The 17,519-nt window shown below is 41.3% G+C and overlaps 1 protein-coding gene across 1 annotated transcript; it reads left to right on the top strand.

The window, feature by feature from the left end:
* The first annotated feature begins 5,543 nt into the window (after window positions 1-5,543).
* On the top strand, window positions 5,544-8,975 carry LOC135428670 (uncharacterized). Its single transcript, XM_064682750.1, has 2 exons — window positions 5,544-5,701; window positions 7,945-8,975. The coding sequence occupies exon 2, from the start codon at window positions 7,947-7,949 to the stop codon at window positions 8,877-8,879; it is 933 nt and encodes a 310-aa protein (XP_064538820.1). The 5' UTR covers window positions 5,544-5,701; window positions 7,945-7,946; the 3' UTR covers window positions 8,880-8,975.
* The last annotated feature ends 8,544 nt before the right edge of the window (window positions 8,976-17,519 follow it).

The raw sequence follows: 17,519 nt of genomic DNA, 5'->3' as shown, positions 1-17,519 counted from the left end.
TGGCCTGGTTTTATATACAATTCCAGCTGGCTTGATTTTGATTCGAGACAGCTTTAAACTAGGCTTAAAGCGGATTTCTAGAAAATTATAAGCCTCAAATGTCCCATTTACATAATGACAACTTTGCTCTATGCCTATGTTTACCCAGAATTAATTACACATTCAACAATGTCTATTAGCGACTTTGTAAATAAAATAATAGAAAACGAACAAATGAAACATGTGCTTCTTCTTCCCCATGGGAATCCACCATGGGAACAGCGTTTTCTGAGTTACCTCGGAGATCTTAATGCAATTTTCGGAGCATATATATGGCATACAAAATTGTGAAAATACATTATACAATCACATTGCTCTAGATTTAAAATGGTTCATTTTTGTACATTTTTGGGGGAATTGGTGGAAGCTATCATAAAAATCAAATATTCCTTATCTATATACACTTTACGAAAGCCTTCATACCAAATTTGGTGTATCTAGCTCTCATAGTTTTTGAGTTATGTTAAAAAAAAAACAAAAATATCGATTGTGTGGACTTTTATCGATAGTTTGAAATTGGGACGACATATCGACGAAGATATATCTTTTATATATGTATTTATTAAAACCTTCAAGTCTCCAGTTCTTGTACGATCCGATATCGACATGATTATACAGACGAACATATCAAAATCGACTCAGCTCTTCATTCTGATCAAGAATATATATACTGTGCCTTTGTCTGTTACATACATGTGCACTGATCCCTTATACCCTTTTTAAACCATATGCAATGGATACAGTACAGGGTATACGAACATGTCTGTCGAGATTTGGGACAGCTTCGCAACTGCTTTGAAGCAAATAAACGAACTCGTTTGGAGTTCAAACAGTTTTAAAATAGGTTCAAAGCATGTGTGAGCCAAAGCTAAAATGTGTGTAAACCAATTTAGAATCGAGTCCTTGCCTAATCAACTTGGCAAACAGATAATGTCGCTAGACAGGATTAGGCCGAGTTGAAAGCAGCTTTGAGCCCCGTTTAAAGCCCCTTGCAAAGTCGGTGCAATCAACGGATTAATGTGATTTGTTAGCAAAGCTGGCAAGGATTAGGCGACCACATCAAGGCCAGCAGCAGGAGCAGCAGGAGCAGCAGCCGGGTCTGGCAACGGCCGACAGTCGATGTGTTGCGCCTTTGCGCCTACTTTAAGCCTCCCTTTTTAGCCGTTTGCCGTTTGCCATTCGCTTTTGTTGACATCGTCGCGACTATGGTTTGGCCCCAGCCCTTATCCCAGCAACCGTCGCTGCGCCGCGTTTTTGTTGTTTGTTAATTGCAATTATGATAATGAATCTTACAAAAGACTAATTAGTATGTTAAAAATGTTGGCGAGCACAAAAGCTGCGGATTTATACTCTTACCTGTCGCCCCACTCATTTGGGTGTGTGCGGCGTCTGTGTGTGTGTGTGTGTGTGTGTGTGTGTGTGCTATTTTCAAGAGCTCTACTCTTATGTGAGTCCCCCTTTGAATGGGCCACAAGCCTAAAGCCAAGGCGACAATGGAAGAGAGGAGTAGCGAGTCCTTTCGCTGCTTTCAACCTGTTGTGATTTAATGTGCCAATTTTAATGTACTTACATGGCCTCTATCCAAGTGTGTATGTGTGTGTGTGTGTGTGTAGCTGTCTGGCTATGTTGACCATAAAAAACTGGCTAAATTAAAGTCAACACAAGTGCAACAAAGCGAAGAATACGAGTCTTAGTTTTAATTAAAGCCCGAATATTCGGAGAAAATGTGTTCAACAAATAATAAGTGTTGGCTAACGAAACTATGAGTTATTTTAACCCAGATACATATGAATATTATCAATTATTTTTGTTTAACTCAACCAAGAGGCTATCCATCCATATTATAAAATATGATTCTTTTGACTGCTTCTCAGTGCACTTAAATACGCTTTTTCGCTATCGATAGTTATCGATGAACAGGAATACGCAATTAGCTCGTTTGAATAGTTGTTATGGATTGACATTTCGGTTAAAGTACAAACGTTTTGCCTGAAATTTCCTCTATTGGCTGCATGTAATTGTTGGGGGCAATTATAAAATGGCGAGCGCATTAAATGCGGCAATTAATTTAATTCATGCATTTGCGAATATCATCATCACAAGAAATAATTGGCCAGCGAGAAAGAGATGGAAACAGTTGTGTGCCCATGTAAATATATCGATATAAGTACATACATATGTATGCGCGCATGCAAATTTGATCAGCTTTACAATGTTTATGACATTCATATTCAATTATTGCGGTTTGTTTATTGTAATTGAAATGCATTTAAATAGTCACATATTTATTTAGTTGAATTTTCATTTAACTAAAAACGCGGGCAGTGGCAATTAACGGCACTAATCTGTGCAAGATAACCCATTGGGCACGCCTACAGCACACACACACACATCAGCACACGCACACACTCGCGCATATAGACGGTGGCAATGTGCATGCATATTTTATGCCCTGCGGCGGTTTTGCATTCGAAATCTGTTGACTCTTTAATCGATTTAGCAGCATCGCCTGCTGCAGGCGACACATGAATTAGCCTGACAATGGCGGCATCGATAGCAGAAGCACAAATACTCATACCCCCCCTTCCCCCCCCCCCCCCCCCAACCCCCTCCCCACCGCGCAAATCGACCAAAAAGACCAACAGCCATCACAGCAGCAAGCAGTACCCAATGTACTTCAACACAAACTTTTTATATTTTTTTCCATTTCTTTATGTTCCCCCCCCCCCCCCCCCCTGACGGTAGCCAACAAGTTGTAGATTTTCATTTTCGATTTGCGCTCCCACTCGCACGCTAACAAAAAGCCGGCATTTGCATACACCCACACACACACACACGCTTGCAAAGCTCTAGTCATAATCTCTCGAATGGAGCTCTCCGCTCTGCGGCGAATTTCTATGTGTGCGCGTGCAGCTCAGCTAACGATGCCCCGTTCGATGCCTGTGCGCGACAAGTACTCAAAGTGCCATCGATAAACAGAATCCCATCAGCGCGCCACAGTTGCGCAGCTGTTGTGTAGCAGCTAAGCAATTCACATATTAATGTCGTTGATTGGCGAAAAGAATGTTGGCATAATATAAAATTAACTTGTACTCTGCTTTAAGAGTACATACGTGAGGCCGCCTCAACTGCGAGCCGGATATGGAACTGTGGCGCCGTCGACCTTTCGACTAAGTCGCATTAAATTCGCACAAGTTGCAGCATTTAGCATATTAAGCGGGCACTGAAGTCGAACTGGCCAACAGGCCGGCGCAGGGACAAATCCGGGACAGCGCCTCGACTCGGACTAGGACTCGCCTCGCCTCGCCTAGCCGTCCGCTCCTGCTCCTGCTCCAGGCCTCTGCTCGTCGCGCAGCCATGCACTTGCCCGTTACGGATACGTACATATGTACATATGTCTGCCTCCATGTGTGTGTGTGTGTGTGTGCGTGTGCGGGGATGCGGATGTTGTGCGATGCTGTTTATGCCTTTTACATTTTCCGCCATAATGAATTCTATGTTGCATGCCCAGCAACATGCCCGACGGCGGGGCAGGAGCAGCAGCAGGAGCAGGTCGCCGGCAGCGGCAGCGCACTGTGAAATTTCTAACTTCCGCTTTTTGCAAAGTTGACAACATGTCTGACCAGCTGCCTGCCAGCCGCTCTCTGGGCACCCATCCCCCCTCCCCACCCTTCCCTCCCCTTCCATAAGCAAGCTGCACGATTCTTCTCACAACTTGCACAGCCCGGCGCCACATATGAGCGAGACGCGTTCCGCCCATGAACTGGTTCCTTTTGCCCGTTTGTTTTTCTTTTCTTTTTTGGTTTTCTCCAGTTCCGTTGATCTTCAACATACCCTACTTTTTTTTTTTTTTTGAATAAAGCTGTCATTTTCGCGTTTTAGATTTTACCTTGTGAACAACTGTGACTAAATTTAACGTCTGGAATTTTTTAGATAATTTAACTTTTTTTCATATTTATTATGACCGTGTTAAACAAGTGTGAATACTTCCCATTCTTTTGTAACAAAGCTAATAATTGTATTATGTGTATTTGAAATATTATTGCTTATAAATAATTTATTGTTAACAATAAACTTTTGAAACTTTCTTTAGTAATTGTAAATGTTATATCTGAAAGCCTATATTCAGCAGTTCGCGACTCGATTCATGCAGCTTTTTACAGCGATTCAGTTCAAATGTACTGAGAACTAGTTCCAAGCAAGAGATGCACTGACAACTGGTTCCAAGCAAAAGTCTTACTGGAAAAATATTCATTTTGGTTCCAAGCAAAAGACTTACTGAACTTTAGACTTAAGAAAATCTATTCGTTCAGAATTTTCAGCTTGCGAATCAGTTCGATTGCACCGAGAAGTGGTTCCAAGCAAAAGATATACTGAGAACTGGTTCCAAGCAAAAGACTTACTAAGCTTTAGAGTATAAAAAACAAAACCATTCATTCAGCATTTTCAGCTTGTGAATCAGTTCAAATGCTACGAGAACTGGTTCCAATACTAAGCTTTAGACTATAGAAAAAAACTATTTATTCAGCTTTAAGCAGCTTGCAAACCACTGAGAACTGGTTCCAAGCAAAAGACTTAGACTTTAGACTATAGATAAGCTCTTCACACATAAATAAACGCATATGCCGCTCGCTAGAGAGTCCCTTGGATAGAGTATTTCAACTTTAGCGCCTAATTGTAGGGTGTAGGTTTTTTGCACACAATCTTTGGCATCGCAGCTGTTGCCATGCCCGGGCTGGGGGAGCTGGCGGACACTTAAGCGCATTACGGCGGACATTTGAGGGCATTCCGGCTATGCAATTGCGGTGACAGGCTAGCAAAGGGGCCAAAGCCAAAACAAATTTAATAACAGAACTGATAAAACAAAACAAAGCTAAAAACTGTTATTCTGGGTAAAACTTTTAGTTGGGCAAAGAAAAAACAAACTTTGGGCGAACAATTCAGAAAAAAAAAAATGTGACCATTGTTGTGCACAGCAATACCTTTGGTAACACCGAAAGGCAGTTATAAATACGAAATGCGATTAGAAGCACTTTTGTTTATAATTCGCAACGGGTTCAAGTCAAACAAAGGTCTTATGCGCCTGACAACAAACAAAGCCGTCCTGCCTACCTGCCTACCTGCCTACCTGCCTACCTTGCCCGGACCAGGTGTTTGGCCTACTTAGCCGGAAATGGCATGTTTGTTGATTATTTGAAAAGGCAACGACATTTGTTTAGTGCTCTGTTTGTTGCTAGTTCTTAAACTGTTAAAATCACTTTGGCCTTGAATTTCTTAACAATAAATTATATAGTTAGAGAGATTCTGTGAGTCTCGAGCGAGACTCACCTAGTTTATTAGAACCAAAATATTTCAACATTCGAGCCAGTGCTGGAACCAAGCCGCCGAGACCCCTCCCCCCCCCCCCACCCACACCCCCGCTGCAAATCGTAACAGGTTGCTGGCGTGTCCGCGTGCATCAAAACGAGGCTCTACCGTACTTTTGAGACTGATTCCAAAATTGATGGAGTTTGCATATTTGTAGAAGCAATTTTTTTGTTTTTTTTTTTGTTTTTTTTTTTATAAATAACTATACCAAAATTTTAAGTTTAACTGCGACCAATTTGCCGTTCTGTTTTTTTTTTCCTTTTTTACATTGAACCAACAAGTAAACTTTCTAGAGGTAAGTGCAAGTCTTCAAATAATCAAATTATCGCATTATATAGATCGAATCTGTAAGGGGTTGAGCTGGGGCCTGGACCTGGGGCCTAGCTTAAAGCTGCATTTGCAGCCTGCGGAGCTGTGCATACGATACGGCACAGGTAGTCAGCCCCCCCCCCTCTATTCCCACCAGCCCCCTTTCGTGATTCGGTTGCATTGTGTGTGCGTCCGCATCCGCATCCGCATCCGCATCCGCCGCAGTCGAAAGAGAAAATATTAAAATAAATTTGAATAAAAATGTCTGCAAAGATTAAATCGCCGCCGTCGGCAATTCCCAGACGTTTGCGCCAACCGCCAACCCCTTGTTAGCCGCCCACTGGCACGCCTCTGCTCTGCTCTCCACCACCACCGCTCCCCTCTTTCCCCTCCTCCCCCCTCCCACCTCACCCTCTCTCAATTGCAGCTCGTACTGTTGGGGGCTTTTGGCTTATTGTTGCGGCAGAGTCGGCCGCCTCCTGAGGCACGCTGCTCGCTGGCCTGGCAAAAATAATGCGTATCCGTTGCGGATTCTCTACCTCCCTCCCTCCCTCTTTCTCTCCCTCCCTCCCCCCCTCCCTCCTCTCGCACTGGCCCAGTGGAAACGGTCTCCATTTAAGCCCGCTGCAGCCTCTTAATTTGTTTATTTGTTTGCCGTTGCTCGCTTTCACCTTTAAACAATTCCATTTACAAGCGGCGACAAATTTCAGTTTTTATTGCTTTCGTTGGCAACTTTTGTGTTTTGTGTTTTTTTTTTTTACTTTATTTTTATTTTTTTTTTTTTTTTTGTCGGCTGTGCAGCCTGCGGCTCGCTGGGTTTTTGGCAGTTGGGGCCTTTATTTTTTGTTGCCCATAACAATAAATAAGTTAATTTAAATACAATAAACACAATTGAAGCTGTCGGCAGTTGGACGGCAACTGCAGACGCATTTTTAACCAACTACTTGGTAGATATCTCCAGCTACGCATTTTCAGCTATTTATATTTAAGTTTAAGTTAAGCAAAGTTTCTTATAGCTGCCATTATCAAAGGTCAAAGGTGTGAGAAAGAAAACAAAACTCTCTTGGGATATTCGCAGACAGCATTGCAGACCTCGCAATCATCTACTCAAGCCAAAGATTGTAGAATATACGAGCTGAGTATATCAGAAGAGAGAAATTGAGAGAGAGAGAGAGAGAGAGAGATAGAAGGAGATAGAAAGAGAGAGAGAGAGAGGGAGAGAGAGCTAGAGAGCTAGAGAGAGAGCTAGAGAAAGAGAGAGAGAGAGCTAGAGAGAGAGGGAGTAGGAGAGTGAGAGCATGAGAGTGAGAGCTAGAGAGTGCGAGCTAGAGAGAGAGTGAGAGCTAGAGAGAGAGCTAGAGAAAGTGACCTAGAGAGAGAGAGGGAGTAAGAGAGTGAGAGTATGAGAGTGAGAGCTAGAGAGTGCGAGCTAGAGAGAGAGAGGGAGCTTGAGAAAGACAGTAAGAGAGTTAAAGAGAGAGATAGAGATATACAAAGTGTTAGGGAGAGAGAATGTGATTGACTCTCTCGCTGATATATTTATGGCTTTGATCAATATTTGAATCACTTTATTTTTGTCGGTTCAATGGCGTGAGCGCCTCTGTTAATTAGATTATCTTCCACTTATGACTGTCTTATTATTAAGCTGAACCACATTTGCTCCATTTTGTGAACGACTTTAAGCCCGGGTTTTTACTGTAAACCAAATCTGAGACACATTACCAATAAAATTTCCCTCATTTTAAGCACTCAAATATCTGCACATTGCTCCTGTGGCTAAGTTGTGGCTCTGAACCACACTTATACCACATCTGAACCACATGCAAATAAAATATGTTTTTTTTTAGCATGCAAATATATGTTTTTTACATTATATAGCTCTTACTGCCATGAAATGGCTCTGAACCACATTTGGTTGCCCTTTTGGAATTACTCAAACCGTTTTCCCTTAGTGCGGACCACATGGAACCACATTCATATAAAGTATTTGGTCTCTTTTTTAAACACAAATATAGATATTTTATATAGGTTTTTATGGCTCTAAGCCACATTCGAACCAATGAACTCAATGAAGCTCAAAACGAGCTAAAAGCTGTCTAGTGAAAATAAATTGAAGCGACAAACTGTCTCTCACTTTCTCTCCCTCTCTCCCCTCTCTCCCCCCTCTCCCCCCTCTCGGATAGCGCTCTATCTCTAATTCTCTGTCTCTCCTTCTGCGTCTCTTTGCAGTCATGAACAATGAATATTCTTATCTGACCGACATGCAGCAAAATTGTAAACTGTATGGCATGGTGGAGATCGATCAGCTGCGGGCCGTGTGGAAGAGCCGCAAGTTTGCGATTCAGGTGCCGGACTCGATAGTGCAGAGCGGGCTGCTGCCCTCGATCTTTGACTGGCAGCTGCTGGGGCAGCTGATGCCGGCCGAGCAGACAACTGGCGAGATGGTGCTGCAGCAGCGGATCAACGATCTGGAGCTATTGAACAGCCTGACGACAGCGCTGCAGCGCATCCAGATAGTGCCGGAGATAGGGCTGGACGTGGACGTGATCATGGGCCGACCCAGCTATAATGTGCTCGTGCAGGACGATGGCAGCATATTGGTGAAGGAGCTGCCCAGCCTGCACATACATGTGTTTGCTGCCGAATCGCGGGCAGCCGCTGGACAGGAATGCATCATGGATGAACCTAACCTCATGGCCTCGGAGCAAAGGAAACAACTCGCTGCACTTGTTGGTCAGAAGGCGTCGCTATTCGCAGAGTCTGGCATGATAAAGGATGCATCGAAAGGCGAACACCTGGCCGAGCCGGAGGAGTCCACCGATGAGCCCACAGAGCTGGCCCAGGATCCCAACGGAGAGCTGGGCGAGTTCGAGGAGTTTCTCGAGCGCACATGCAGCAGCCTAAAAAGCAATCACAAAAGGCTAACAGATCTGGAGCTGGAGCTGGAGCTGGAGCTGGAACTGGAGCACGATCTGCCCGACACGGAGGATGTCGATCTGGATGTCTACGAGGATGATATGGAGGATGAGGAGGAGGAGCCGCCGCCAACGGATGCCGTCAATCAAATCGAGGGCCCCATCGAGACCAGATTGCGCCGCCGTCAGCCCATGTGGATACGCTTCGGCAATTGGCTGCGCCAAAGCCTGCCACGCCTCAATCAATAACAACGTTCGAGTCCAGACTGCAAGCTGCCAACTCTCCCAGCTAACCAATTCCCGAGCGAGCGACGACCGCTTCTGCTGGCTGTCAAAAAAATTCAGTTCTCCCACTCCCCTCTCCAGTCACCATCAAATCCTTAACTTTGCCATACAACCAAAGAAACAACAACATTGAAACATAAAACCTTTGTTCAATGAATAGATCGCAAAAAGAAAAAAAACGCACACACAAGAAATTCCAATGTTCTTCTTGTTGCTTTCAGCTCCAGCTCTCTCTCTCTCTCTCTCTCTCTCTGGCCTGTGAAGAGGAGGGGGCTGGGTGGGGGGTTGCATGCAAATCGCTTGGAAAACTGTCGAAGCCGAAGGTTCGTCGCTCGGAAAAACCACTTGGCGGAAATTGCGCAAAACAGAAGATTCGCTGGCTACGCAAACTTCTTTACGCTCAAGCGCATCCTCTTAACGTGGCCTCTGCTCCCCTTCCCCTTCCCCTTCCCCTTCCCCTCCCCCTTCCACTCCCCCTCGCCACGCCCCCTGCCCAGCCACCCGCTGTACGCTGTCCTTGGCCTGGCTGCAGCAGGACAATGTCTTCTTCTTTTTCTTGTCTTTCTGTCTTTTCATCAGCGACTACTCAAGTAAAGCGAAAACGTCTGCTTGAGCGCAATCAGAGCTGCGCAGCAATTCATTTAGCAAATGCAGGGTATGAATTATATATTTACAGGGTATCAATAGTTAAAATGCTTAAAAGAGCTAGATACTATAACAATCTTAAGTTTCCAGGAACAGAACGAGATTCTTACGAACAACCATTCAAGACATCGCAAGCTCCATTTAGTATATATATATATATATGTACTATATGTCTTGATCAGCCGAGTCGATCTAGCTTTATCCGTGTGCTTGTCTCCGTTTCTGTCTCTCACTTTTGTATTAATGCAAACATCGGTCGGATCGTACAACTATATCTTATAGCTGCCATAGGGTAGATCAGTCGATCTATAAAAAACTTGTTTCTACTTCAAGTTATTCCGAACACATTTTACCCTAATGCCAAACTATATCAGCATCGGACTTCTATATCATATAACTCTATCGGAAGAATTAGTCCAAAGTAAATGTTGTCATAGAAAATCGTTCTGTATTTGAAGATATTTTTATAAAACTCAACATTTAAGGCCCCCGAAACGAACTACTATATTATATATCTCCTATAGGAAAAATCGATCGGAAATATGTCTCTTAGCTTTTCTTAGCCACGTAATATTTTGTGGTATTTTTCTTGTTGCGATTTACTTTAAGATGAAATCGTGAATGCAAGAACTCAAAAAGTTGAATATAATCAAATAAAGTATATAGACAAAGTGAACAAAAAGCACAAAAGTGTTGCTCGAAAATAGTTCTTTTGTATTAGAAACAAAATATGGAAAATGTGTTTCCAAAAATTGTATTAACTTGGGTACTTACCATAGATTTTGGATTTCTATATGTCTCTATATTGTCAATCAATTCACGTACTTTGCTGAAAGAAATGAAACAAATTTACTTTTTTGCTCCGATTTTGATGGAATGTCCCATTCTTTTCATTATATTGTTTAAAAATATTAAATTTGATCTAAACTGTTGAATTTCCACGATGTGTTATATCTATTGGTTCTCCATGGAAAGTAACCACAGAAAACAAAATAAAACTTTGCCTATGGAAAATGTATAACAATCCATTTTGATTTCATGAGCCGCAAAGCTATAAAATTCTGTTGCATAATGTGGTAGTCTATGGGGCGGAAGATATAGTATATAAAAGCGCGATATTGCTAACAACTTGCTTATACATATATCATGAGCATTTGCTTCAGATATCCATGCCTATATGATTTAGTTTTGCGATCCGAACGATGCCATAAAACCTGAAAAGGAAACAGACAAAAGGACAGACGGACATAGCCTGAAAGGCTTGGCTTTGATAGCCGTCCATATTGATATATAATCAAATATATCTTCAGGTTAAATGCTAGAAAACTTTTTGCATTCGCCTCGCAATGCGAATTGTTAACTTAACTTCAGATGAAATGTTAAGCAAGTCTTATTTAATCAGCTCGCAATGCGAATTGTAAATTTAACTTCAGGTTAAATACGTCAAAAATCAGAAGAAGGCTTTTGCAAAGGCTTTTAAGGCTGATAAGGTATTACAGTTTCTATTTAAACTTTTTTCCCTTCTACCTCCCCCCACGAAATGCTTCCCCCCTCCCTCCCACCGCTTAAATAGCGACTTTCAGGCGCCCTCAAAAGTGAGCCATGAGCTCATGACCGGACTGCTCGACTGGTTGCAAATGTGCATAAGATAAATGGAGCACAAAACGCTTTGAGGCAACATTAAAAGTTACCCCCCCCCCCGCCCCCCTCCCCCAACCCCGCCCAATCGCACCCATCATCAGCAGCCCAAACTCGCTTTCCGCACTACAGTGGCGCCATCTAGCGCTGAGCGGGGGCCAACTGTTAGCCATATAAAAAGTCATTCACTAATGGCTCGTCAGCGCAGCGGCTAAATGGCTGGGCTCATGTGGAGCACACGGAGCAATAGATAGGCGCACCGAGCGGCAGGGGCGAGGGGCGAGCTGTGGGGGGGGGCTGGGCCACCGAAGTAGGGGCAGGATGGATGGCTATGACATGGTGTGGCCGTCGTATCCATTTGTATTTGCGCTTCTATTGGCAACATGTGGCGCCTTTTATTAAAAATTTATTTGCTCATATCACTCACACACCCACACACACACACACACACACACACCTACACACATACACATAGGCGGCGACAGACAAGGCCTAGACGGAAGGGTCGCCATGGGCTCTGTTTGGCGTCCACACGGCTTTCGTTTTTTTGCTTTTTGACCTTCGGCAGCTGCCACACATTTGCATGCGCATTCTTTAAGAATCTGCCACGCCCACTGCGGCCCCGAATATGGCGGGCGGGCCAGTTTGGCCAATTGCCGGCACTCCATTTGGCTGCAGCTCTTTTCCCCATTGCATCCATTTGGCGCTCTCTGCCAAGTCCTTTGACCCGCATTCGCATAAATCTGCTGATGGATTGTTTAAAGACGAGTCGCGGCCCGCTGATGGAATTCGAATTGAAGCAATGCAGCTGCCACGGCTGTAAATCGTAACAATCGAATATATCGGAAAATAATAGTCCAATGGAAAAAACATATATAAGACTAGGAAATCTGTTCCTGTTGTAGATATGCATGTGAGAGGCGTGAAGCTCGATAATGCTGAAACTAGAATATTTTGCCATATAAGATCCTTCTATTTGGACCGATCGTCCCAATATCAGCTAAATGATATAGTATAAATGCAACAGACCTGCAACCCTCTGCAATGGTATTAAATACATCTCAAATGAATTTCGAACACAATCTAAGACCAAAACGCATCCCTGTAAATGGATTATGACAAAGTTTTTACAAGTTGAAAATCCAGATTGGATATTTGAAGGGATTCTGGAAATTGTTCAAGTCAAAAACCAAATCATTTGTTTTATGTATCTTTAGTCCAAATTTTAGTTAATCAAAAGCTTTTGAACGCCTTATGCACAATCGATAATTATCGATTTTGTGAAAAAGGAGAAGGAGGAGGAGTTATCGATGATTATAACATATGATCCAAGTTTGACAGACGGGCAGATGAACAGATGGAAAGATGGACAGTTGGACAGACGCATAGATAGAGAGACGGACAGACAGACGGACAGACAGACAGACGGACAGACGGACAGACAGACGGACAGACAGAAGGACAGACAGACAGACAGACAGACGGACAGACAGACAGACAGACAGACAGACAGACAGACGGACAGACAGACAGACGGACGCACAAATATGCCTAGATCGATTCAGCTCTGCGTTCTGATCAAGAATATATATGCCTTTTGAGCTCGGGAATGTCTCTTACTAAAAGCCACACAAATTTGTGCAAAGCCAATATGCCCTTTTACATTGGACACAGTGTATTAATGATTAATCAATTCCAAATAATTTCTAAAAAGCCCTTAAATAACTCGACAGCTTCAACTATTTGCAAGATATCGATTTACGCTTTGTCCGACGCGGCTAAACGCGAATATTTCTGGGTTAAAATTTCCGACATCGAGAGCAAAATCAATTTACAATTATTTTCACAGCGTTTAAAATGAAACAATGCGAAAATTGCAAAATATGAAGAGATAAGAAAGATATAAATTTAATTATATTTTTAAGATTGTATTTCATTGTATAATTCAGATGAATATGAAAAGTAAAATATAATATATACATATGTATATAAATTATAGTTTATAAATAAAAATAGATAAATATACGTGTAAATGTTTATAGAATGCAACAAATGTATTTTCATACCCTGAAACCATTAAAAATGGTCGGTCTGTCTGTCTGTCTGTCTGTCTGTCTGTCTGTCTGTCTGTCTGTCTGTCTGTCCGTATGTAACCTATAAGAGCTAGAGACTATTTTAGCTAGAGAAATTTTAGCTGTAGATCCTCTTAGTCCCCGCGCAGATCGAGTTTGTTTCCGATATTCGATAACTTGCCCCGTTTCCAAGTAATCGATATCGAAATTCTGTTTTTGAGCAATTTCGGCAAATAATATGAGCTAGAGTTACCAAACTTGACATGTACATAGCTTCTAGAATAGTCTATATATATATAGTATTTTTCATTGTATACCAATCGCCTATCGGAAGAAGAGGGTTCAGGGTATCCCCTACTTGTTTTTAATAATATTACTTAAGCAAAAACCTAGAAAGCAGCTCTGAATAATATACATATTATTTGAGATTGAGATTATAAATATATATTTATATATGTATATATTTAATACGAACAAAAAAAGCGTATTATTTCGACTTCAGCGTATCCACAGTCCGCACTTCTGGGGATTTGGATTGGATGTGTCTTGCGAGGATATCATCTGTCGAGGATATCGCCTGAGCTGCTCCATTCGCTCCAGTTAGTAGATAGAAGTACCCGTTCCTTGAATTCCAATCGACTTCACGTGCAGATATTCCTTAGTTCTGCACTTTCCAGTTCCTAGTTACGATTCAGTTGCAACAACTCGAGAATATCGGATCACAGCTTTATGCTGTTAGATAGAGGCAAGGTGTTTCACTAGGTGCCATTTCATAAGTATATCTATATAATTAGGGAGACAAAGAGAGTTCTTTAGTCTGGGCTGCGTAATGCTTGTCCCCAAATAAATTGCTCAGCTCGCCTCCTGCTTCAGCTTCATCGAAAACTTCCAGGCAACCAAGAATCCGCTTTTGCTTGAGCTGCGTTTTTCGCTTGGATCTTAAGGAACAAAAGTATAAAATAAAACTTTTTTAAGCCTGGCAGAGAAGCTGCTGCAGTGGCTCCAGAAAAGTATTTCTATTAAGAATTACATAAAATTAAATTAAATTAAATAAATGGCGTACGCCTTTAGGCACAACAAAAATAATGAAGTCTAAGAAAAAGTGCGAGTTAATTAGAAGCAAAATTGATTTTATTTTATTACTCAAGTAGTTTAGTTTAATTCTACGTTCACTTCTCGATTCCCCGGATTCTTTGCATGATTTCACAATATAAGAAAAGGTTTCTCAGCATGAAAAAGAAAAAAGAAGACAAGACTAAAAGGCGAGCACGTAAAAGGTTTATTAACAACACCCAAAGGAAGCCGGCTGAATAAAAGGTCAAGCGATTATATTGAATAAATAAAAATATTAATGAGACTTCTGTTCAATGCAACATACGATTTGATAGGATTCCCCTTTTTGAACAGATTCTTTAAGCTCCACTTCAATAAAGAACAAGAAATCAATATAAAACAAACAATAAATACTAAGTTCAAAAATATATATATATATATAGTATAAAGAGTTTTTAGATGCCAGCCGGAATGTGACCGATTCACAATTGAAATACAACAAAGAATGGATGCGAATGGATGCGAATGGATGCGAATGGATGCGAATGGATACAAAAAATGATCAAAATGAAAACTACTTCTTAATATAGAAATATACAGATATGAGTTCGCAATCCGATAGTGAGAGTAGTAGTAGCAGAAGGTAAAAAGTCATCAGAGGACATTTTTGAGAAATTTGCACGTTAGTTAAGAAAACTGGAAAATAATTTGCAACCAGGCGGGTTACCCGATTCGCGGCTCAACTCTTACCGAATTCCCGGGACATAGGTAAAAAATAAATAAATTACTGATTAAATGAAGTATTCAGACAAGAAGCAAAGAAATATCTGAATCGCAATTGGACAAGACTAAAAGGCGAGGACGTAGACCTTGAACACTTTGAGGATGAACTCAGAGAAATAATGCAATCAATTCAATAAATATGTAAATAATTTGCTTAATAATAATTTGCAAATATTGCAATGCCGTCTTCTACGAGGAGAGGGCTAAAAAGGAATGTTTTGAATACGAGAGTAACAAATATTAAGGTTAATTAAATAAAAACAAAGTGAATTATACTAAATGAATAGACAAATAGTTAAACGTGCCTTCTCCAAATGGATGGCAATTTAAATTCCTATCACATCCACAACATTTGGCATAAAATAAAAACACAAAATCACAAAAGATTTCAGATATTAAAAAAATTTGGGATATGATTGAGGGGAGCTCAAAATGTGTATATAACGATCGAAGGATCGACTGGAAATAAATATATAAGACAGTTAAGATGAAATCTAATTCATATAAATAAATATTAAAGTTTGGATTACGCCGACCTTTAAGCTGATAGTGATAGTAGTAGTAGCAGAAGGTGAGAAGTTATGAGACGATTATGATAAATTGAAAGAAGCTCTGAAAATATCCTTATTCGTCCTTAGACAAGACTAAAATGCGTGGACGTAAGCTGTCTATGAATAAAACCCAAAGTAGGCTGAGAAATCGGTCAAATGATTAAATCGAATTAGAAAAATTAAACAGAATACGTTTTAGATAGAATCAATATAAAAAAAGTGCGTTTGATTGGATTCCTCTCTTTACAATTAAACAAGCTGCGCAACAAAGCGAGATCCTTTTTTTCAATAAAATAAATTTACATTTAACTAAATTGCTTCAAATACTTGTTTTAATAAACCCGAAAAATAATTAAAAAAAACCAGCAACTTAATTAAATATTTTGATATAATATTAGTGTAAAGAAAAAGTGTTTTGACAATTAAAAAATCATCTTTTTAACCAGGCGAATAACCCGATTTGCTGCTCAATTCCCAATTCGCAATTACCGACCAATTAAGTATTAGTTTTGTTAAAATGCAAGAAAAACTTAACATTCGTCCTTGAATAAGACTGAAGGTCAAAGACGTAAAATACTTATGAATCTAACCCAGCGCGGGGAAAAAATTAATCTGCCGGAAAGCTTTTGCGACTGCTTTCGTATGGACAAAAGCAAAATAAATATTAAACAAAAATATATTAGTTAAATATTATAGGAGGAAAAAAGGAAAATGAAAAGTTTTAAGAAATACGGTCTGCACAAGACGAGGCACAGCCACAGACTGAGCATGAGGAGAACTTCCCATTCAAAGGAAAAGTTATTTGAAACATTTGAAAGCCTACTTTGATGATAGGACAAAACTAGAGCATTTGCAAGGCCTGCTGCGCTCAAATGTTAAGGGAAACTCAAGAAGATCAGAATATTTACTCACCAGATAAAACTGTTAAGCCTGACTGACTGACTGACAGACTGACAGACTGTCAGCTTGTTGATCAGCGATCAGTAGTTACCTTAGGGAGGTGAGAGGTAAGACGGGGTTTTGGGGAATTCCACCCGCATAGGTGGAAAAATCGCGGAAAATGTTTGTATGCAACTTTTTTTGCAAACCATTCAATTGGCTTCAAACTCGGATCAGCTCATCATCATCATTATCATAGATGTTTTTAAACAATAATGTGATACTTTTTATTTTTTTGTAGCACAAAGCTTGCCACGGGCAAGGCCGGGGAATACCCGCTAGTATTCTCGGCTAGTATCACTCGGTCTGTCAAACTGTTCATCAGTCAGTCATTCACTCAATCAGTCAGTCAATCAGCTGATCGGTCAGGTGTTAGTTATGACTGTGATTAACTTAGGAGAAAAGTTAGAAAGGCGAAACAAAAGAAAGCTGAAACTGAGACAATTAATAAAAACAACTAGTCGATTCGAATGCTCAGGTTGTTTAATACGTGCGAGTTCGAAATAAAAGCGAATAGTTCGTCCGGCCAAAGGTTCGTGAGGGTATCCAGAGGGAAAGGCGGGTGGGCTGGGCGTTAGCTAAATCTGAGTCTGGCTTATTTGTGGAACGTGTCACGGAGTGTGTGTGTGTGTGCGTGGAGGGGGGGGGGGGGGGGGGGAGTGTATATATGGGGCAAGTTACAAGTTACAAGCAAAAACGCAAATATTTTGTGAGTTGGTCAAGTCGAGTGCATTTGTCGAGTGTCCCTGGCACAAAATGCCAAATGAAGTGGAAGCAAAGAATTTCACACAATGTGAACTCTGACCCCGACGCCGTCGCCGTCGCCAACATCTGCGCCCCGCATGTCCGCATGCGATTGTGAATGACGAAGGATGAGCGAATAAGCCAACAAATAAACAGGCGAGCGACAGACAAACAAACAA

The sequence above is a fragment of the Drosophila montana genome, unplaced genomic scaffold (genome assembly GCF_035044405.1).
Source record: "Drosophila montana isolate Dmon_TW-CO22-7 unplaced genomic scaffold, ASM3504440v1 contig_2496_1, whole genome shotgun sequence".
Taxonomy (NCBI): Eukaryota; Metazoa; Arthropoda; class Insecta; order Diptera; family Drosophilidae; genus Drosophila; species Drosophila montana.
Note: the sequence above shows the minus strand (reverse complement) of the source record. Positions and strands in the feature narration are given on the sequence as shown.